Genomic DNA, 22,931 nt, shown 5'->3' on the forward strand with positions numbered 1-22,931 from the left:
GCGTGAGATAGAAAACAGAAGTAGGAGTATGCTTAGGGAGGACGAAAGGGGCAGTTGAGTGAGTTTAATTTTGAACTTACTGAATGATCATGAGATAGCCACTGAGACTAAGACAGAATATGCATACTTGAGAGTTAATGGCATAAAGATACTAATTGAAGCTACGGAAATGGATGCAATCAATTTTGGGGAGAACAATTACAGAGTGCGGAAAAGAGTAGGTCTAAGACAGACTCCAGAGGAACCTCAACATTTTAAAGGACACAAAAGACACTGAAAAGGGACAGCCAGAGAGGTAAAAGGAAGATCAGAAACCCTTGGAATGAGAGAAACCACATAAAGAGGATATTTCAAGAGTGGTCAACAGTGTGCTTCTTAAACATATGTATGTAGACTGATTAAAGCTAGCCTTCGATAAATGAAAATATCAGTAATTTGTCCTCTCTATCTTCAATTCAGGTTCCAGTTTCTTTTCATGGTAATGAAAATATGTGCAATGATATTCTCCACTGCCCCCAAACTAGGTCCTCCTGATTTTCTTATTTCTAACATTTTCTCACTGAGACCTGAGTTTCACGTCTAATTCTGTCACCCACAATAACTAATCACCAAATCCTGCCAATTTCATCTTTGTAATCTTTTTCATATTTTTTCTTCCCTTTCCATTCCCATTGCCACCACCCTAATACAGGTTCTAAGGAGCACGCAACTGGACAATTATAGTCTACTAGTCTCCCAGACTATTCAGTTTTTCACTTCCTCTCTAGAACAATCCATTTCACAAAGAATAACCATAATAATTATCCTATAATATTAACTTTAATTGCTTTATTCCACTGCTGAAAATTCCCCAATGACTTCTTGTTATAATCATTTGTTCAAAAATTTTAGCTAATATTTATGTAGGGCAGTACTTCTCAAACTATCTATGCTAAGGTCCAGGGTTTTTTTTCTTTTAAGTTTCCAATCCATTGCAGACCAATATTTATTTATTTTTTTTGGTGAGGAAGACTGTCCCTGAGCTAACATCTGTGCCAATCTTCCTCTATTTTGTATGCGGGATGCCACCACAGCATGGCTTAATGAGCGGTGTGTAGATCTGTACCCGGGATCCAAAACTGCGAACCCCAGGCCACCAAAGTGGAGCATGTGAACTTAACCACTAGACCACGGGGCCGGCCCCAGACCAATATTTTTGTAAAATACAGTGTTAAATTACTAAAAAAGTTTCTAAATTCTTATTCTCGATTTCAATATTTATCTTATTGTAGGCTGGTAATAATGGTTCAGGTCCAGCAATGGTCTGTTGACCACATTCCAAATAGCCCTGATGTTAATACATGGATAAAAAGACATTACGGTTGTGCCTCCAAAGGCCTCAGAGTAGTGGTTCTCAGTGCAGGGCGACTCTGTCATTCAGGGGAGACATTTTTGATTGTCACACGGTGAGGAAGAGGGAACTACTGGCATCAAGTGGATAAAGGGCAGAGACGCTGCTCAACATCCTACAATGAACAGGACAGGCCCCCCCAGAACAGAATTATCCAGCCTAAAATGTCAAAAATGCTGAGGTTGGGAAACTCTGCCTTACGAGTGTAATGCAAATGAATAATTATAACACATTAAGAACAGAGCTAGGTGGGCCGGCCCCATGGCTTAGCGGTTAAGTGCGCGCGCTCCGCTGCTGGCGGCCAGGGTTCGGATCCTGGGCGCGCACCGACGCACCGCTTCGCCTGCCATGCTGAAGCCGCGTCCCACGTACAGCAACTAGAAGGATGTGCATCTATGACATATGACTATCTACTGGGGCTTTGGAGGAAAAATAAAAAATAAAAAAAAAAAGAACAGAGCTAGAGTCTAAGTACACAAAAGGCGCAGGGGAAGCATAAGAGAAGCACCTGAGTCTGGAAGGTTAAACAGGAACAATACTTGCAAAAAAAAGTCCTCATCTCCTGATTCATAGTTTTCCACAACCCAAGGCCAACCTAGCTTTTAAATCTAATTTCCTGCTTCTTCCCAACCACAGCTCTGCTAGACTGGTCTAAATTGTGAATTCTACACCTTGCTTAATCTGTCACTCTTCCTAGGACATGGACAACCATCTCTTTCCCTCCTCCTATCCCTCCTCCTATCCTCCTATCAGCATTTAAGGCCTCACTGAAGCTCTGCCTCCTCCATGAAGTCTTCTGTGATTCTCTCTTAAAATTCGTCTAGGACTTATCATCTATACCACTCATTTGGCACTTTATCATATAGTGGCTTTTGATATCATTTGTTAGGTTATGTTGTTTAACTTCTAAATGATTATTTCATTTTCACATTTATGTTAAATCTCTAAGTTGACAGTTCACTTAAGACAGCTTCTGACACACCCAAAGCAACTACTTCCTTCCTGTATTATGCTACAATAGGTGCCAAAACACATATGAAGAAAGTGGACTAGAGTTATTAGGTATTAGACATTACAGTCTTACCACCAACTAACTCTTCATGCCTCTTGAGCTCATGACAATTGGAATATATCAGGTTACTAGAAAAGTGGTTTATTTATAAAACCTTAGTGTCTTAGAGAGTTCATTCACTCGCACATATTCAGCACTTATACTTCTTACTCCAGGCCAAGATAAGTCCAATGATTTTTGCCACATTCAAATTCCAGAAAATCTGCCAGAAGTAAGAACATTAAGAATCCCAATTGAGAGTTTCTCTACTCAAATTTTAAAACCCAAACAGATAAAGCAACCTTTATGCTTTCAGTCACAATACACTCACTGCTATGACAAAAATGTGAGATTTTGGAAAATACCTCTAACCTTAAAAAGAAGAGGAAGAAGAAGAAAGGTGGGAAAGGAGGAGAAGGAAGAGGAAGATGATGAAGAGAAACAAGAAGAAGGAGGTGGTTTAACTCTTTAGCAGAGGAAGAGAGGCCAGAAAAGTTTAAGCAGTTGTCTTGTCTGACATCTAACTATAAAGGTCAGATTTCTATAGTTTACAACTATCTCTATATATACTCAATATGTAGAATTCTACCGAATTACTAAAGCACTGGATAATTTCTTTTTTTTTTTTTAATAATTTTATTTATTTATTTTTCCCCCAAAGCCCCAGTAGATAGTTGTATGTCATAGTTGCACATCCTTCTAGTTGCTGTATGTGGGACGCAGCTTCAGCATGGCCAGAGAAGCGGTGTGTGGGTGCGCGCGCCGGATCCGAACCCGGGCCACCAGCAGCGGAGCGCGTGCACTTAACCGCTAAGCCACGGGGCCGGCCCAGCACTGGATAATTTCTGAATGCTAAGGTTGTCATTTATAAATGCATATAGGAAATGGTAGGGGTGAGGCCAGACCTATAGATCTTCAGTGTTTTAATAATTCCTCTCTTCCTTTCCCCCCACCAAACCTATTATGCCTGAGTTCTCAGAACTTTTATATATGGAAAGCTTTGTAAGTTTCCTTGAGAATTAATTAAGGAAGAAAGGCAAAAGTGGAACTTATTTACTCATCATAGGATATTCTTTGATGAATAAAATTCAAGGCTTTATTGACTACTTGATTCTTAGCTTCATTTCTCCAATATCTGGAGAGACAGTTCAGAATACAGACTCTGGAACCAGATATCCTGATTTCCAATCCCAGCTCTGCCACTTACTAGTTATACAAATTTACTAAGTCATTTCCTGCTCCTCCTTTAAGGGTTCCACAACCAGGAGAATCAAGTTCTAGTCCTAGTTCTGCCTGTGACTTGCTTAGTGACCTTGGGCCATATTTTCCACATCTGTAAAGGGAAGGAGCCAGGGGATTGTACGAGATCAGTGGTTCTTAACCAAGGGTGATTTTGCCCTCCAGAGAACATTTGGCAATGTCTGGAGATATTTTTGGTCGTCACCACTAGGCATGGGGTGGGAAGTGCTACTGGCATCTAGTAGGTAGGGGCCAGTGATGTTGCTAAATATCCTACAATGCACAGGATAGCCAGCACCCTGTGGCAAATAATTATTTGGCCCAAAACGTCAATGCTGCCACAGCTAAAAAACCCTTGGCTCTAGCTCCCTTGAAGACCACCTCAGAAGTAGGGCTGAGAAGGCCCATTTTAATGGTTTTACATGATGGGCTTTAGTGAAAGAAGAACAATGTTAAGGGTTAAGAGCATGGACTCTGAGGCTAAACCGCCTGGGTTCAAATCTGACTCCGCCACTTACTAGCTACATGTCTTGCATTAGTTACATAACATTTCTGAGATTCAGTTTCCTTCTCCATAAAGTGGGGACAATACAATTATCTACCTCATAAAGTGTTGTGAGGATTAAATAAGCTAATATACGTAAAGCACTTAGAACAGTGCCTGGCACTATATAAGTATTAGCTACCACCAACATCATCATCACCATCAATCTAAATATGGGAGTAAAACAGGAAAAAACACCAACAATTTCACTTCAGAAGCCATATGAGTTAGATTCCTCAATGGAAAGGTTTTGAAGACTGAACAAATTCAAGCACAGTTCCTTGTGTCAGAAACTGCTCTCCCTCCAGTCACCCTTCTCCCACTCTTTCCTCCATTGCTTCCACAGCTGCTTAGAGGCCTGGATGCAAAGGTTCTCACAGTTTGAAGGGAATACAAACTACTTATACCCATTAACTATAATGCGAAAATCAAGAAATTTTTATCTTTTCAGTAGAAAAGGACAGGCACTTCTGCCTTCTCTCTGTAAGAGGCTACCATCAAAGCCCTCAGGATCCAAGCCCTTACCCCTGCACTCTTCTCCTCCACAGAAACTTTAAGCAAGTGGAACGCACCTGTTCCCCTGTTCCCTTGCTCTGGTGATAGTGGAGCCACCATGAGAGAGAAACAGCCTGTGATATTATCTTCTTGTTTCTTTAATTACACAAGGAGATGGGCCGGCCCCATGGCTTAGCGGTTAAGTGCGCATGCTCCGCTACTGGCGGCCCGGGTTTGGATCCCGGGCGCGCACGGAGGCACCGCTTCTCCGGCCATGCTGAGGCCGTGTCCCACATACAGCAACTACAAGGAGGTGCAACTATGACGTACAACTATCTACTGGGGCTTTGCGGGGGCGGGGAAGGAGGAGGATTGGCAATAGATGTTAGCTCAGAGCCGGTCTTCCTCAGCAAAAAGAGGAGGATTGGCATGGATGTTAGCTCAGGGCTGATCTTCCTCACAAAAAAAAAAAAATTACACAAGGAAAAATGTAAGATCACAGTAAAACATTCAGACACAGAGATACATGGAGTAAAATAACAAAAATCTCCCTATATTTCCCCTCCTAACTTCCCTTTCACAGAAGTAAACAATTTTTTTCAATTTAATATGTGTCTACAGAGACTTTTGTAATGCATTTACTTTGTTTTATATTTTTTTATTAAAACAAACATGTCTACATTTAGAGCTATATCATTTTAAGATTTGCTTCACTGTATTCCCTAATGAGGACGGGAAGATGTCGCATAGTTTATTTAATCATTTCCTTACTGGTGGACATTTAGGTTCAAACTTAGACTTCCACTTTACAGTGACCCGATTATTGATCTGTAAGTAACTCAGCTGTAGTTGCCCGCAAATCCATTGGTGACTCTATAGACAGTTCTGTCTCCCCAAAAGATTTATTTCTAAAAGTCTGTCTGTAAATAAAAAATGCTAACTGAATTTATATATAGTTTGACTCTGAGTTATAAGCACAGCTACATTATTTCTATTCAAATGTAAGAAATTTAACTTAAAAAATTAAGACTAATGGAAAAATTTATTCAAGTTAAAAATTTCAGCTTACAGAAAAGCACCTATAGTATCTTTTTTAGGGTGTATGCTTCATCTCTAAATCCTGCTCTACAGATTTTGGAAATCACATGGTCATAAGCTATTTTCTCCAGTTAAAAAAAAAAACGATAAATTTCCCAACTTGAAGTTAGAATCAGTAAATTATTAAATAATTACATTCCTCACATCCAAGTATCATCTATAAGACTTTGTGGAAAAGCAGAAGGGGGAAGTTTTGCATCTCTAACTAGTGAGCAATGGCTTTCTTTTCCTTTCCTAATAAATTACAGGCAGACTTGAACAGATGTCAGGTTGGCATTCAAAACCTAAAATATAGCTGAAAAGCAAGTTATGACTAATACAAGGAAAAAAGATGAATGTCAGAAAGCTTCATTTTTTTTTTTCTTTTTTTCAAATTTCAGATAAGCTCTTTAGCCTTAGGGTTCCTTTTACAGAGCCCTGGAGTTCTGCTAGATGTCTTAACCCCCATTTAAATTGCAATCTCTCCTCAAGAGTGGGGGTGTGAAAATGCATTTTAAGAGTGTCAGTGTTTATGTTAATCTTAGCAAGAACTCCCTCTCTCCCAAACATGGCATGTACAAAACCTTAGCGCTCTTTCTTCTGTATTTTATTTGCACTGTTCTTAGCATGTGAAAGATGTCTGCATGTGATTGAAAGGCTCCTTATCTTCTTGGCAGCTCTACTTCATAGAGTAACTGCACTTTCACTTATGATAGCAGAAAAGAGTTGCTTTCCTCTAGAATTTCAAAAGAAACCTTAAAAATACAGATTGAAAATGGGCTTAGAGAGGGAGGCACAGGGGAAAGTGGACCAAAAAGAACACAGTGCCAGTTTCAAAGAATGGGGGCCCAAGACCATAACAAGTGGCTTTCCTCCCACTAGATGGCCTAGGTATCCACAAGGTGCAGATCCACCAAAAGACAGTATGAAGCTTGAGGCCCTAAGTCTCTGCACTGTTTTCCTCCTTCCTCTAAAACAGATAGCTTCTGCCAAAGCCCTTTTCCTTATACATGTGGACAACGTCCTAAGATACGCTGACTAATTCTTTAACAATTATTCCACTGTTCTTTGAAAAGAAATTGTCTTTTTTTTTTTTTGCTCTGACATTTACAGTTTAGAGGCAATTGCCAGGGATGCTGAAAAATGAAGTTTCTTTGCAGAAACTCCATCTTTGCCAACAAAAGAGTTACAATGAGAACTGAGATAATCAATCAATCACTTACCCTGAGCACTCGCCACAAAACTGCATACAAGGGAATAAGTGTGGTAAAGGTCTGAACAGAGTATATATTTAGCTGACACCTGAGTATGCTCAAGGACAGCAATCAGCAGCCGAGTTTATTCACCTATACTTCCAGATACCAGTTTTTGATGCCCACATTTCTACCCTGGGACTTGAAAGGTGCTTCTACTATCCCACAAAGTAAGGATTTAAGGTCATTCCTAACTAAATGTCTATCATCGTGGGGTCTGGAGGACATTCTAACTAAATAGCTATTTGGTATCCACTAAGCGCAAGGTATAGGTCTAGTTTTCTTTGCTAATGCTTACATATACTTCCAAAGAAGAGCTGCCTTCTGAGGGTTTGGGTGAGTCCAATTGCTACAGACAAGGAAGAAGTAAAGAGCTACACTGATTAAAACAACAACAACAAAAAACCAAGTCTAAACTGATATTCCCCCTAAGTAATCCCTTTTCCTATTTCTGCACATGGACTGTCTACCTCTGTAGGGATGTATGTAACTTCTTTTCCCCCTTAAGGCTTTCCTTAATTTTAATTTTATAAAAATATTATTACAAAAACAGGAAGGTATATACTATGTACTTGAAAGTACTTCATGAGAGAAACTAACAGATTGGAAACTCTAAGACAATTATTTTACATATATTACCTCATCTGAGCCCTAATTTTACTGCAGAATTGTGTGCCTCTGGTTAGTCCTGTAGTCGTCTTATTTCTCATCGGCAACATTCTGTATGTATCTAAACTATATTTTTAATTTTGAAAAGCAACATGAAGGTTTATAAGCAAAAGGAAAGAACTATATTACCTAGAAGCATAATTGTCAGTCTTATAAACACAATGACAGAAGAGAATTCTCAATTTATCACTTTGTGAACTTGAAATTTTGATATATAGGCAAAAAATCCATTTAGTTAAGGTTCCTGTTTACAAAGTAGACATAACTTTAGACTCTATGGTAAAGACAATGATTTGGTCTCAAGCCAAAAGTAAAAAAGTTCTCTGCTGAAAACAAAACAGCTCCATAACCTACATAAATTATTCTTTTCTAATCACTATTTTTTCTCCTTTTGAATTGATTTAGCCAATCATACCCAGTGTCCAATTGGATCCCCAAACTATATAGGTTTATCTATTTGGTTGACAAAGAGTGAGGAAAAAAAATCAACCAATTTGTTCCCACCCAGCAGGGGAAAAGACCACAGGGTATATATAAAAAGGACTTGTGTAAATGTTATTTTATATTCTATCCAAACGTAGCAATTTATTCCTTTATCTGCCCTTATCAAAGCCTCATGAGAATTTTAAACCACACTGTACTTGCAGTGCAGTGAAGTATTCTACTATGCAATTCCTCTAAAATTCAAAGGAAAAAAAGGAGCCCTATTGGAAAATAGGGAAAGACACACGCATAGCAAGAGAATTATTTCTCAGTCATTTTACCATAAAAAAGTAGCTTTAGGACACTGAGAATCTTCATTCCAAATAAAGAAAACAATGGGTTTCAATTCAGTGCAAAAGCTAAGGTAACTTTAAACTTAAAACTTATTGTCTTTTAAATCAAATTGATAACACATACTTCTTGACGGCAAAAAGCTGTAAAGAGAAAAAATATATATTACTCTTTAAAAAAGACAGAAATCATTGTCTGTCTAATTAAATTAGTGTAAAAATATTAGAAAAATAAATCCATAAAAAAGGTTCTGGATAGTAGCACTCACAAAATTCAAATCCACAGTCCTTAGTCAGAAAACATGTTAACAACAACAAAAAGCATACTATTTTAATTCAACTAATTTCAATATAGATTACAGAATACAGATTAAATTCACTCAGAAATTCCAAATCTGTTTTGATTTAATTTCAAACTCTTCAACAGCTGGCAGTCACAAATTGACCTATATGAGTTTTACTTCTTTATGCATTATCCCCGGGACCTCAGACAGAGGCCCTAATGAGCAGGGTTTGGATCATGCACAAACAGGAAATTAGTATCTGAATAACAGAATCCTCAATACCTTCCAAACTGTGACAAAAAACTTATAATATAATTAAAAGATATGGCTTATTACAGAAGCAGTTATTTTTCTACTTGTTGGCTGGATAGTATAAATGTTGAAAGAAGCAGAATCATTACACTCTTTCTGCACAGAGCTCAGTCTTGAAAACCAGTAAAAATATTCCGCAAGAATAACTTAGAACATTTGGAATCATCCTTTTATCTCTGCTTATATCCAAAATATATGTAAACAATATTTCCATGTCTCGATCAAAAGCTTTATGGACTTATTGTGCCTCAAAACACACATTACCAACACAGTGAACTACCACACTTCTATTTTCCAAATTAAAATTATGTTTTTCACAGACTTGGCCTTTGTATCTTTCAGATAAAAAAGTATGTTATTGTCATTTCAAGGTGTATAAACATCAGGTGATGAGGGTCTCTGTCATTTTCTCTTAATCCAATTCCAAACTCGACCTTTACCCAGCAAACAGGTGTGTGCTGTGCCTGTAATTTATTAGAGTGAGCGACCAGGCAGAAAAGCTACCAACAATAGGAGGCTAATAGAACCAAGCACTTAGTGCCTAGAAAGCAGCTCTTATCCCCACCATGATGAATATACTTTTATCTCCCAGTAGCAATTTAATGATAAAGAATGATGGAGGAGAGGGGAGTAATATATTCATCTTCTTTCAGTTTTTTTGGATACTGTTTTTATACTAATAGTCTGCCAGAAGCTGTTATGTTATAAATTCCTTTCTCAGATATTCTGTTGCTCGCATTCCAACCCAACCTGTGATATGGATATGAAAACAGTCATGACAGCATTTCCAGTACGGCAAATAAAGCCACTTCACACACAGATAAATTAAATAAACCTTCAAGAAGAAAGTGATAAATGAATAGTGCAATTCTTTGTATGTGAAATGGAAACTCCTATGTATATCCTGCATTTGTCTTTTTGGATCAAACTTATCTAATTTAAAAACATGCTAAGTATCCATTTACTAGGTATGAAGATGTACTAATTGGGTAATGCAACAGCACGATAAGAAAAAGCAGCAGCTAATATTAGAACAACGCCCACAGTCTAATAGATAAAGATTATTTAGCAGGGTAAATCTGACCCAGAATAGATATTTAGAGTCAGGTGAAATTTCTAAATATGTCCTACAGAAAAACATACTCAAATAAATAGATAAATAAAATGGAGAAACCACAAATATTTCTATGACTTCTCCATACAATTAAGGTGTAATTTTAAGAGTTTTAATACTTCAAAGATTTTTTAGAAAAATTTATTTTTTTAAAGAAGTTAAAATAGAGAAATACTTTGGCAAGCCTGAAAAATAATTTCAAAATATTATTGAAAAGAGACTTAAGCACATTCATTTTTTTTCCTAACAATACAAGATTTTATCAAATTTTCCTTTTTAAACTCACCCATCTGCTCCACTATCTCTGGAGGAAATACTCGGGAAGCAAATGCTCGTCGAAAAATGTCTGAGAATTCCTTGTCCAGGCCTCCTATTCCCATTTTTTCAAAGTTCCAGTCAGGATTGATGATAGACTGGCGATTTTCCTTGGTTTTAGCTTTGCCTATGTCAAACAAAGATAATCAACGTGAAACAAGAGCTTTATCACTAAGTGTAAAGAGACAGAACTCCCTGGGCATCCTCAATGAATAAAAAGAAGCTACCCTTATAGAAAGATGAACACCATGCTCTTAGCTGACTTTCTAATAAGAAAGATGAGTTTTGCTATGGTAACTACTTTGTCTGGTCCCAATTTAGGGTCAGTAAAACACCTTCAGAATGACTTGCTAAACTCATGCTGTAATCCATTTGTAATGAATCCTTGGTCTTACTGATCTCTAATCCTAACCAAGTTAACTAACTTGGTTGATTAGAAGAAACACCATGTGCATATCTGAAGAAGACAACACTAGTTGCCAGAAATGCAACTGAAATCTAGCAGTCTCTCAAGTGTATTTAAAAGTACATATATTTATCCAGATTAAGTTTATAATTGGGTATATAACCCTTCAGCATGAAAAGATGCACTGAATAAGTTTGATGTCTTATTTGCTTTTTCTTCACTTGCACACAGAAGTCTAAAATCATCCTAAAGTCTTTAATGATTTCAAAATTCATGTTTTCAAATTCTTTCACAAAGATGAAAATTATCTAACTTAAATGTCATAGTGCCACCTAAAGTAACCCAAGAGAATCACATTAACTATCTCAAACACAGAGAGTAAAAGTGCCTTAGTACACTCTACTATAAACAAAAAAAAGAAACTAATATTATAGCTTTTTAAAAATTAGGGAAGAAAAGGTCACATTAGAAAAAGTTTATCCTAGATGGTAATTTTATGGTTAGAGTTTTGTGGACTTTTCCTTTATAAAGCTATTGAAAATATTTTTCTTACACTCTACTGCCCTCTTGTGGTCAAATTTACTGCATACTAAATCACTCCACAATTTTATTTTCTAACAGAAAAAAAATCTATCAATCACACCTTTGCATGAATTACTTAGAAATACCCACAATTTATGAAAGTCATGCAACTCCCTTGGGATAAGATACCTTACTTAACAAAAGGTGTACAAAACACAAAATACAAAGAAATCACTTTAGAAATGCATTGGATCAATAAGAGGAGATTATGATATATCCTACCTCCATAAAATCACATATGTAGTAATTAAAAATTATGTTGTAGAGGAGTATTTAAGATGCTTGAAATACGTTAAGCAAAAAGAACAAATTATAAAACAGTATGAAAGTAGAATCAAATTTTAGAGTGTGTGAGTTGTTGAGTGAGGGCCTATCCCTATTTTTTGAAATAAATATTCTATTTTATAATCAAGAAAAAATGGTAAGGGGGGAATGATAATTTATGGATCAAGAAAAAAGGCTAAACATTTGAAGTTAAGTAACCTTGGATATGATGGTGTGCAACCAACGAAAATCCTCTATTTCTATTGGGGTAGACATCAACAAGGTTAAATGAACCGAAAACAAGAATTACTATACAGTTAATGGCATAATTGTTATGGTGAGCTACTATTCTTAGAGACTAATCTGGATTATTTTAATATAATAAAAGTAGAGCTAATGTACAAGAGTAGAACTGAACTATGAATCTACTGGAAAGACCTTCTTTACCCACACATTCATCATTTAACTCAGTCACAGATAGAAGTGACAATCATGTGAGGGCCATTCTACAAAATAACTGACCAGGTCTCAAGGTCATGAAAGACAACGCAAGTCTGAGGAACTGTCAGTGACTGGAGAAGACTATGGAGACTAAACAATTAAACGCAAAGTGGGATCCTGAGTTAGATTCTGGAACAGAAAAAGGACATAACGAAAAAACTGGTGAAATCCGAATAAAGTCTTTAAGTTTAGTTGGTAGCAATGTAACCATGTTAATTTAGTTTTGGTAACTGTAATTTAAAATGCAACATCAGAGGAAGCTGGTGAAGGGTATACAGGAACTCTCTGAACTATTTTTGCAAATCTTCTGTAGGCCTGAACTTATCTCACTATTAAAAGTTTAAAAATTAATTTTATCTTTTTCCTTATTTTTAGGTGGTTACTAGGAAATTAAAAATCACATATGTGGCTCACACTATATCTCCGTAGGACAATGCTGATCTAGTGAAGGTTTTAAACTTTTTTTCTACATCAGCACATCTGACAAATATGAAATACTATTATAAGCCCTCTCAAGGGAGGTGCCCCTATTTTCCTTTGCCACCAGAAAATCACTGTCGTTGAGTCACATACAATAACAGAGATAGTCCCACTTCATTCAGAATCTTCTAAAGACTGTAAATCTTACCAATAAGATTGAGTGATGAATTTTCTGCTTTTTCAAATGCAACTTGACTGTTTCCAACAACCAGTCCTATTTCAATCTGTATAGAAAGACAGTAATTAGTAGTTGGTCTAATAGCAGACTTCTGGACTTCTCAAAGCCAGGTCAAAAATGAAGGGGAGGGCCGGCCCAGTGGCACAGCAGTTAAGTTCGCATGTTCCGCTTTGGCGGCCCAGGGTTTGCCGGTTCGGATCCTGGGCACAGACCTACTCACCACTCATCAAGCCATGCTGAGGCGGTGTCCCACATAGAAGAGCTAGAAGGATCTACAACTAGGATATACAACTATGTACTGGGGGCTTTGGGGAGAAAAAAGGAAAAAAAAAAAAAAGAGGAAGATTGGCAACAGATGTTAGCTCAGAGCCGATCTCCCTCAAATAAAAATGAAGGGGAAATGAGTCACTCTGAGCAAAGAAAATCTTTCAGACCATCATCTAAGTGACATTTACTTTTGTCATAACTGCCTCTACTATTCCTATTTTATTTCAGGGTATATATCTTTTGATAATGCCTGTCATTATTTATTTACAATAAATATCATCTGCATTCAATCAGGATTACAAGTATATATACAAATTTCAAATTACTATTAGGTCTGCAAATAAGTGTGTTTTCTGCTATATTTTAATAACAGTGATAGCTATGAAAGGAATTTTTTCTTCCTATTATCTTAAAATAAAGAGTACATAATGTAAAGAAATCACTGAGCAAGAGAATGGCTAGGAAGATTATATTAATCTGCACAATTCACATCATAATGATTATCTAATAAAGATTATTAGAAATAAAACATACCTTCTGTCTTTTACCTGTCGCAGCCTCTCCCTTCAGGATGCTAGGATCCATGGCTTCAATATCCTTTACCAGTAAGCCAAAAAGCTTTTCATTGAAGCTGAAAACAAGCTATGTAGAGAAGAGGTAAGGGGAGAAAAATCACTTCATGATATACGGCTTAATTCTCACATGATCACCAATGTTCTCCAAATGCGGGCAGCAGCTGTCTCATGTAGATCCCTCTCAAATCGGCTCCACAGGCAAACCACTTACATGCCCAATGAGAGGAAGAGGGAATGGACACTTATTGAGTATTGGCTATGAACCAAACACACACTACAGGAGGTTCTGTAATTAACAGAACAGAACAGAAATTATTCCTCAGTTTTACTAGTTAGGAAGCTGAGATCCAGAGAGTCTAAGCAATGGGACCCAGAGTCACAGTAAATGATAGCGCCAGGATTCAAGCCTGGATGTGTGGCTCTAAAATTCATGCTTTTCTACAACCAATACAAAATGCCTGCCATACAAGTGCAGAGACAGCTTCTGAATGCTCATCCATTCACCAGATATTTATTGAGTGCCTTCTACAAGCTAGACCCTCTTCTACGTGCTGGGGTATAACAGTAAATATAACAGGCAAAGCTGACTGTCAACTCTGCCACTACTAACTACTACGAATGGGAATAAATACTAAGAACGGTGATTTGGGGTAAGGTATTTCTTTCATGGGTTTATATCTGCATGTTACTGGGTTTTAAATTATTATAAATACCAAAGCATTTTCTAGTAAAATATTAAAGCTAAAGGAGAAGGTAAAAACAATGAAGTTTAGCTAGGCAATTTGAGCACAACTATAAGTCAAAAAGTGTAGGAATCCAGAAGGAATATAGTATAGCCCAAAAAACAATGGACAGGTAGTCAACAAATTATCAGCTGAAGGTCATCTTTGGGAGCCTTCTGGGACCATCTCATCCAAAGTAGCACCTCAGTGGCTCTCTAATGCATCATCCCATTTCACTGACATCAAAGTACTTAACAGTACATGGCATTTCTTTCTTATTTTCTGTCTTCCCCAACTACAGAGTAATCTCTATGGGTAGGAATTGTGTCTATTTTGTTCACTGGTGATCCGCAGGGCTTAAACTAGTAGCTGAAACATATTAGGCGTTCAAAAAATATTTGTTCAATTAATTAATTTATCAATTGCCAAATAGGTTCTTGTCTCATTATGCCCCTGACTGTGTAGCCATGGGCACATCATTTACCTTCTCCAGACCTAAATTCGTCATTTGCAAAATGAGGTTAGGCAAGATAATCTCTGTGGTTCAGTCCAATTCTAGTATTCTTAAAAATAATAATAAATGCACTGTATCCTTTTCCTGTCTATCAGTAACTCAGTTTCCACTTGTGAAAGTTTGATATTGTAATATTATGATATTACAATTCCATTTCAGTTAGACAATAGAATCAAAAGAATGACATTCCTGGGGCCGGCCCCATGGCTTAGCGGTTAAGTGCGCGAGCTCCGCTACTGGCGGCCCAGGTTCGGATCCCAGGCGCACACTGATGCACCGCTTGTCCAGCCATGCTGAGGCGGCATCCCACATCCAGCAACTAGAAGGATGTGCAACTATGATATACAACTATCTACTCGGGCTTTGGGGAGAAAAAGGGAAAAAAAGGAGAAGGATTGGCAATAGATGTTAGCTCAGGGCCAGTCTTCCTCAGCAAAAAGAGGAGGATTGGCATGGATGTTAGCTCAGGGCTGATCTTCCTCACAAAAAAAAAAAAAAAAGAATGACAGTCCTTCACTCCAACAGCTCTTTCCTTCATCGCCCACCTTACACACCTTCCCACGCGAGGGCACTATAGGTAAGTCATTCGAGATCAGAATGCTATAAGCAGAGATTCTCAAACATTTTGGTCTCAGGATCCCTTTATATCCTAAAAATTTTTGAGGACCCCAAAGAGCCTTTGTTTATCTGGATTATATCTATTGATAATCACCATATCAGAAATCAGAACAAAACTTTAAAATTTGTTTATTTAAAAAATAACACTAAATCCGTTATGTGTTAACATAAATAACATATTTTTAATTTATAAAAAACTTCCATTTTCCAAAATAAAAAACAAAGGGGGAAGAGTGACAAAGTTATATTTTCACAAATCCCTTTAATGTCTGCCTGAATGGAAGACAGCTGGGCCATCACGTCTGCTTCCACAGTGGATGTGCTATGCTAGCACACACCACACGGTCTGCATAACTCCATTGCACACTTGTGAGAGAATAAGAAGAAAATGACACATAATGTCTTGGTATTAATATAAAAATATTTGACTCTGTAAACCCGCTGAAAGGGCCTCAGGGACCCCCAGGGATCTCAGGACCACACTTTGAGAACCACTGCTATGAAGCTATGGTACGAGGAAGGTGTTAGGAATGATTAAGAAAAGTCACAAAGGACGAGACATATTAATGTAAGGGCAAGAGAGCAACGATTATTTATGTGTACAAACAGCAACTTATGACCTCACATATTTTTTAAAGTAAAATTTTAAAAGAACAGAATTTCTTCCTAGGAGGTTAGAAATATGATATTGACCGAAGTCCAAAAAAGGAGACAACATCAGCAATATAATTTTAAAGGAGAGACTATAGGGGTTTCAGAGGTTCCATGAAAAATCTGAAAATATATATATGTTACATAATTTTCTTAAGCTTCTGAAAGAAGTTTATAAGCAAAAAAGGTTAGGAACTACTTTTCTACAGAAATATATCAGTAAAAGAGAAAAACATCCAAAGACAAAACAAATGTCCCACAATAAGAAAAGAAGTAAGAAATTTGAGACATATATGCCTGCAGTGTTCCCAAATTTACAGAGGGAAAAGCCCCTGTAATTATATATGACACTGTAACCTAAAAGCTACTTTAGAATTTTCCTGAACAGACTCCTAGAGGCTCAGCAAATACATTTCCCTCACTTTTTATCACTCATCTTGGATATACCTGTTCATATGCAAAGCTCCTCTCAGTTTTTAAATGGTAGAATCAATTTCGGACATCTGCAGAAATTAGAATGCCTATAAAGTAAAAGAATGACAGAAAATTTAAAACTACCTGCTGTCCCACTGAGAATGCCTGGTTGTTGAACTGCTGAATAAATTCCGCAGCCATCTTGTCAGTATCATAAGGGTTGGAGTCGATGCTTTTCTTCTGCAGGAAATCGATCTCAATGGTCATTGTGCCAATACATTGTTTGGCCTTGTCAAATGTATATAAGGACACTAGGAAAAAAGGAAGCATTTTTAAAATCACAGGGACACCAAATACTTGCTGTGTTTTGAGTAACTAAAAGTTTAACATAAATGAATCATATCAGAACTCGACCAAAAAAGGGCTTTACATGACCTTCATTGGAGGGACACATAGGCACAGACAGAAAAAATAATAACCACTAAAGATTTTCTTCCCCTCTGCATTAATTAGAACATATTAAACAGCATTCTCCCTCTTTTACCCCTCACCTAACTCTTATGGACAAATTGCAGCCCTCCTCACGTGGCCTCTGCATCTTTTTTCTTCTCAATTACCAGAGGACAAAACGACAGTATGGAAGTCCCACTGGGGACTTTCAAACAGATTTTTGTTTGACATAAGAAAGAGCTAAGGTGAGAGTTGAGTGGACTCTTTTGCCCTAAAAAAGTAGGACACAGGACAAAAAAAAGAAGGCTTGAGAAACAGTGTTTACTAGGGAGATTTGCTCCAGAGCATTTCTTTTTTACTACTACAAAAATATTTACTGAGCACCTAACATATCCAGGGAACCACAGTACGTTCTACATGTACAACACGTAGAACAGGGCAAGGACCATGTTTTTAACTCATCTTTGTATTAACAGCACCTAATAGTCTGTTAGATGCTTAATATATTCATGAATTATTTAAATTAAACAACAGCAGCAAAAAACCTATAGTGTCCATTATAACAACAAAGGAGGCAAGACAAAGGAACTTTGGAGTCTATGTGTTTCAACAGATTCTGTTAGTAACTGGAACAATCTAAGTAAATCATCTAGCTCTGTGCCTTGATTTGTCACATCCGTAAAATAAGAAGACTGGACTAGACAAATCTTAATGGTCCTTTCATACTCTAAATTCAGTTTTAAACTTGTTTCTTATAGTCTAGCCACTTGAATTATGTACAGGGATTTTCTATAAATTCTTCGAATGAAATTGCTTGTGTAATCATATTTTTATATTTTGGTTTGCCATCATAAATGGGGACACACATATTTTAAAGATAAACATTTTCAAACGCAAAATAACAAAGAAAGCCAGGGTGAGGGATAGAAAATTCACTGAAGATCAAAGAATAAGTTCAAATCTCGGCTGAAAGTTTCAGAATACTCCCCTGCCTCCACTTTTGGGTGTTTTGTTCTTTCTTAACATTTCTTAGAAAGTACAAGTTATATGTCGAGTAACTTTCATAAGCAAGAGAACTTAGTTGCTTCCCACATAGTGAAGATATGTACAGGATGTAATATTAAGGTAAAAACAAATAAGTTGATTCAGCAATTCCATCTCCAGGTGTCTGTCCCAGAAAGACTCCTGAACATTTGCCTAAAGAGATCTATAAGGAGGTTCATCACAGCATTATTTGTAAAAGTTAAACATTGAAAAAACACTGATCAGTAGGAGAATGATGAATAAAATGTAGCATATTCATAATGTGGAGTACTGTACAGCAATTAAAATAAAAACTTGATGTATATTTGATAAAGATGGATGGCCCATTAAAACATAATATTGAGAGCCAGCCCTGATGGCCTAGCAGTTAAGTTCGGGCTGCTCTGCTTTGGCAGCCCAGGTTCAGTTTCTGGGCACAGACCTACACCTCTTGTCTGTCAGGAGCCATGCTGTGGCCACAGCTCACATAGAAGAACCAGAAGAATATACAACTATACACAACTATGTACTGGGGCTTGTTGCGGAGGAAGAAAGAAAAAAGGAAGAAGATTGGCAACAGGTGTTAGCTTAGGGCAAATCTTCCCCTGTAAAACAAAAAAAACCCAGAATATTGAGTTTAAAAAGTATACTTCATGGGGCTGGCCCAGTGGCACAGTGGTCAAGTGCACGTGTTCCGCTTCAGCAGCCCAGGCTTTGCAGGTTTGGATCCCAGGCATGCACCGATGCACCGCTTGTCAAGCCGTGCTGTGGCAGTGTCCCATAAAGGAGAGGAAGATGGACACAGATGTTAGCCCAGGGCCAATCTTCCTCAGCAGAAAAGAGGAGGATTGGCATCAGATGTTAGCTTGGGGCTGATCTTCCTCACCAAAAAAAAAAATTATACTTTAGAAAAATTTGTACAGTATGATACCATTTTGTGCAAAGACTCCTAAATAATTCCATATCCTGATGCATATATATGTATGTGTATATATCATCTTTATATCAAGAAATTTGAATAAGTGTATTAAAATATCATCATTACTGACTATAGTTTGCCAGTGCATTTTAATTTGAGTCCGTGTTCCTCAATAGAAAAGATCAAGCTGTTACAACAGCTTCAAATGCTGTGGGCAGCACCATGGACAGCACCATCCTCAGCCCCAAAGGGACAGGTACCCTGAAGGTTTCATCCAGGAGCAAAGAGCCAGAAGGTTGAGAATGTTTTCTTATTTTATGGCTAATAACAATTTAATGTCAAAGACTAGTGAAAAATATTTTCATAAGCAAAGAAAAATTTACAGCCATTGCTTTGAATAAGCAGACTTACAATAATAGGTATACTACAATGTTCAAAAAACATTTGTTATTGAAAATCAGTCTGTAATACTTAAAATATGGCATTTCCAGATGGAGAGAAGTCTAAATGATTCTTCTGGAAGATTCCCTCAGACTAAAATCACTGACTTGACTAAAAAATTATCTCACCTTACAGACAGAACTCCTGTTCTGGAATCTTTGAATTAGCACTCGCCTTCACATCACACCTCCTAGCATATCTTTGCCTACATCTCTACTTACACTCAACCAGCTTTCTACCTTTATGGCCACATCATCCACAGCACTTAGGCCCCCAAACTCTTCGTTGCCTCAACTTACTCCACCTTAGTCTCACCTAATCACTTAGTTTTACAATTTTGCCCATTAAGTCTGTTTTATTCACCTTTTAAAGAACTGACTTTACAATCAAGATAAGCATTTCTGGTAGCAGGAGAATGCTTTAAACATAATATAAGCCACAAAACATGTTTCTCAATTCATCAAAATTTATAACCTCAAATTTTTATACCTTTTCACAATAGAATTTATCTACATTAAAAGTTAAATATAAGGGGCCAGCCCAGTGGTGTAGTGGTTAAGTTTGCATGCTCCACTTTGGCAGCCTGGGGTTCACAGGTTCAGATCTTGGGTGTGGACTGGCACACTGCTTATTAAGCCATGCTGTGGCAGGCATCCCACATATAAAGCAGAGGAAGATGGGCCCAGATGTTAGCCCAGGGCCAATCTTTCTCAGCAAAAAGAGGAGGATTGGAAACAGATGTTAGCTCAGGGCTAATCTTCCTCACCAAAAAAAAAAAGTTTAATTTAAGCACCCTCTTAACCCCATATTTAGAAAAATAAGTTTAAGGAAATTAGAAACCTAGGCTATATACATACCCATTTTCTCATTAGGTTTAACAGTGTTCATTTTTATTTCTGCCAATGTCTGCAAACTTTGGTTTGCCTACTTCACTTTGGTGCTGAACTCCTCCACTGTCTCAGCTTCTCACTATGCTCCAGGTGATGGGGTGATAGTTAAGGGAATCACTTCTGTCAATGTTTCCCAAAATGTGGCAGGGTGGTTGTTAAAAACACAGATTCATGAATCAGACTCCCCAAGGGAGGGGTCTGGGAATCTTTTTTAAAGATTTTATTTATTTATTTATTTTTCCCCCCAAGGCCCCAGTAGATAGTTGTATATCATAGCTGCACATCCTTCTAGCTGCTGTATGTGGGACACGGCCTCAGCATGGCCAGAGAAGCAGCACGTCGGTGCGTGCCCGGGATCCGAACCCGGGCCGCCAGCAGCGGAGCGCGCACACTTAACCGCTAAGCCACGGGGCCGGCCCTGGGAATCTTTTTTAAAAAAACAAATTCCCGGAGCCAGCCCTGATGGTCTAGTGGTTAAAGTTCAGCATGTTCTGCTTTGGCGGCCCAGGTTCGGTTCCCAGGCACAGAACCTCACCACCCGTCTGCCAGTAGCCATGCTGTGGTCCCAGCTCACATAGTAGAACTAGAAGGGCTTACAACTAGAATATACCGCTATGTACTGGGGCTTTGGGGAAGGGGGTAAAAAAAAACAAGAGGAAAACTGGCAACAGATGTTAGCTCAGGGAGAATCTTTCCCAGCAAAAAACCCCAAAAAAACAAAAAACAACAAAACCCAAACTCCCCAGGTGTTTCTTTGAGGCAAGTTTGGAAAGCACTAATAATGCAACCATCTCCACCAGCTACCCATATCTAAAGTAATTTCCTTTATTTTTACTCCCAATCAAAAAATTTTAGCCCTCATCCTACTTCCACAAAGAAAAAGAAAAACTCAATTGAAGATAACCCCAATATTTAAGTTCCCTCTAACTCAGAAAAAAAATTATAAGTTGCCATGTTCCTAAATGAGGAGTAGAATGTTCTCTCTTGCCACTTTACCAACTTCTCTTCTCAGACATCTCTACTACAGACCAGGCTAGTAATGTGTTCCGGGCAAAGACTTTAAGTATTTGTCTTCTTTCAACCAGTTTAAAGCTACTATATCTTTGAATGCTTTCAAAAGCATTGGATCTAGAGGATAATGGTGCCCTCATAAATCTGAATACTCCCACACATCCTCCTAAAACCCTGAGGGAGCAACAAGGAGGACAAATAATGCCACATACAGTCCATAGCTTCAGCAGCACTAAGAAACAGAGAACCCATGAAACTCAAACTACTTGAAAGTACAGAAATATCCAACAAAATTACACAGAGCTCCCATTGTGGAAAAAGAGGAGTAGGGAGAGCAGGACTTAGACAAAGTACAGACAAAACCATCCCAAATAAGAAAGTCCAACACGAGATGCCAAAACAGTAAACACAGGTTTGGGACTTTGTAGTCCATAACTCCAGGGACAGGAAAGGACTTGAAAGTAACTAGGACTGGAAGTGGCAGCATCAAAGAATTGTTGGAAAGAATCAGATAAATAGAGAAGGGATGGTGCCCTTAGAGATGTGGCAATGAAGGCAAAGAAGGCAGTAAGAGAGGAAAATTAAAGATCATGCAGAAACAGAAAAGAAATAAGCTATGCCAACCAAGCTCTCTACCTCCCCCTCCATCTCACCATTATTTATTAAAGAAACTGTACTTCTCTATATAAGAAAAGAATGCTCTTGGACTGATAATCTTGTTTACAAAATCATAATAAATAGAAAAAAATAACTTCACAAAGTTACTGTAAAAAGAAAACATGACATATAATAAAATATTGCAGCATTTCAGCTGAAGTGTCTTCCCCAAAAAGATCAACCATGAAATAGAAAACACATATATAATACTTTAAACTAAATCAAGTATCCTCAAACAAGTATGTAGACATATACCAAACACCTAAAATCAGAAGATTAAAAACTAAGAACAGAAATAGACAAAAGAAATACAATGAGGATTTATGGAATTCAGGAAAGAAATTGAAGAAAAAGTCAAAACTATTTCACAAGTGAAGAATAAATTACAAAGTGTCCACAGGAGAAGAGATTCAAATTAATATTTAATAAGAAGCAGTAAAGAAAGATAGGAAAATGACGAAGATAATAAAAATAAGATAAAGAAAGAAAAAGAACAGAGAGGAAGTGGTTGAAATGGAACCACTTACAACTTCCAACATACATATAATTGGAGCCCATGAGAAGAAAATCAAAACCACTAGACCAGAATTAATACTTAAAACCATAATCTAAGAAAATTTTCTGGAAATAAGAGAAAAGTTAAATCTACATATTGAAATGACCTATTATATACCTGGGTCATTGATCCAGAACGACCAATTCCAAAAAATATCCTAACAAGGATATTAGACTTTAAAGACAGAAAAGTCCTCAGGGCTCCCAGGCAGAAAAATCAAATTACTTATAAAGGTAAGAAAATTAGACTGGCATCAGCCTTCTCAAGAGCATCATACAAATGAAGGCAACTGTGAT

The 22,931-nt window shown here is 37.5% G+C and overlaps 1 protein-coding gene across 1 annotated transcript in view; it reads right to left on the reverse strand.

Annotated features, from left to right (window-relative positions):
* NSF (N-ethylmaleimide sensitive factor, vesicle fusing ATPase) overlaps window positions 1-22,931 on the reverse strand; it is a 145,799-nt gene that overhangs the window by 91,966 nt on the left and 30,902 nt on the right. The window contains exons 5-8 of the mRNA XM_058561264.1: window positions 16,833-16,999; window positions 13,729-13,836; window positions 12,898-12,973; window positions 10,488-10,643 (exon numbers count right to left, since the gene is read on the reverse strand). Coding sequence (XP_058417247.1) covers window positions 10,488-10,643; window positions 12,898-12,973; window positions 13,729-13,836; window positions 16,833-16,999 — 507 coding nt within the window. The remainder of the gene's footprint in view (window positions 1-10,487; window positions 10,644-12,897; window positions 12,974-13,728; window positions 13,837-16,832; window positions 17,000-22,931) is intronic.

This window comes from Diceros bicornis, chromosome 18 (assembly GCF_020826845.1).
Source record: "Diceros bicornis minor isolate mBicDic1 chromosome 18, mDicBic1.mat.cur, whole genome shotgun sequence".
Taxonomy (NCBI): Eukaryota; Metazoa; Chordata; class Mammalia; order Perissodactyla; family Rhinocerotidae; genus Diceros; species Diceros bicornis.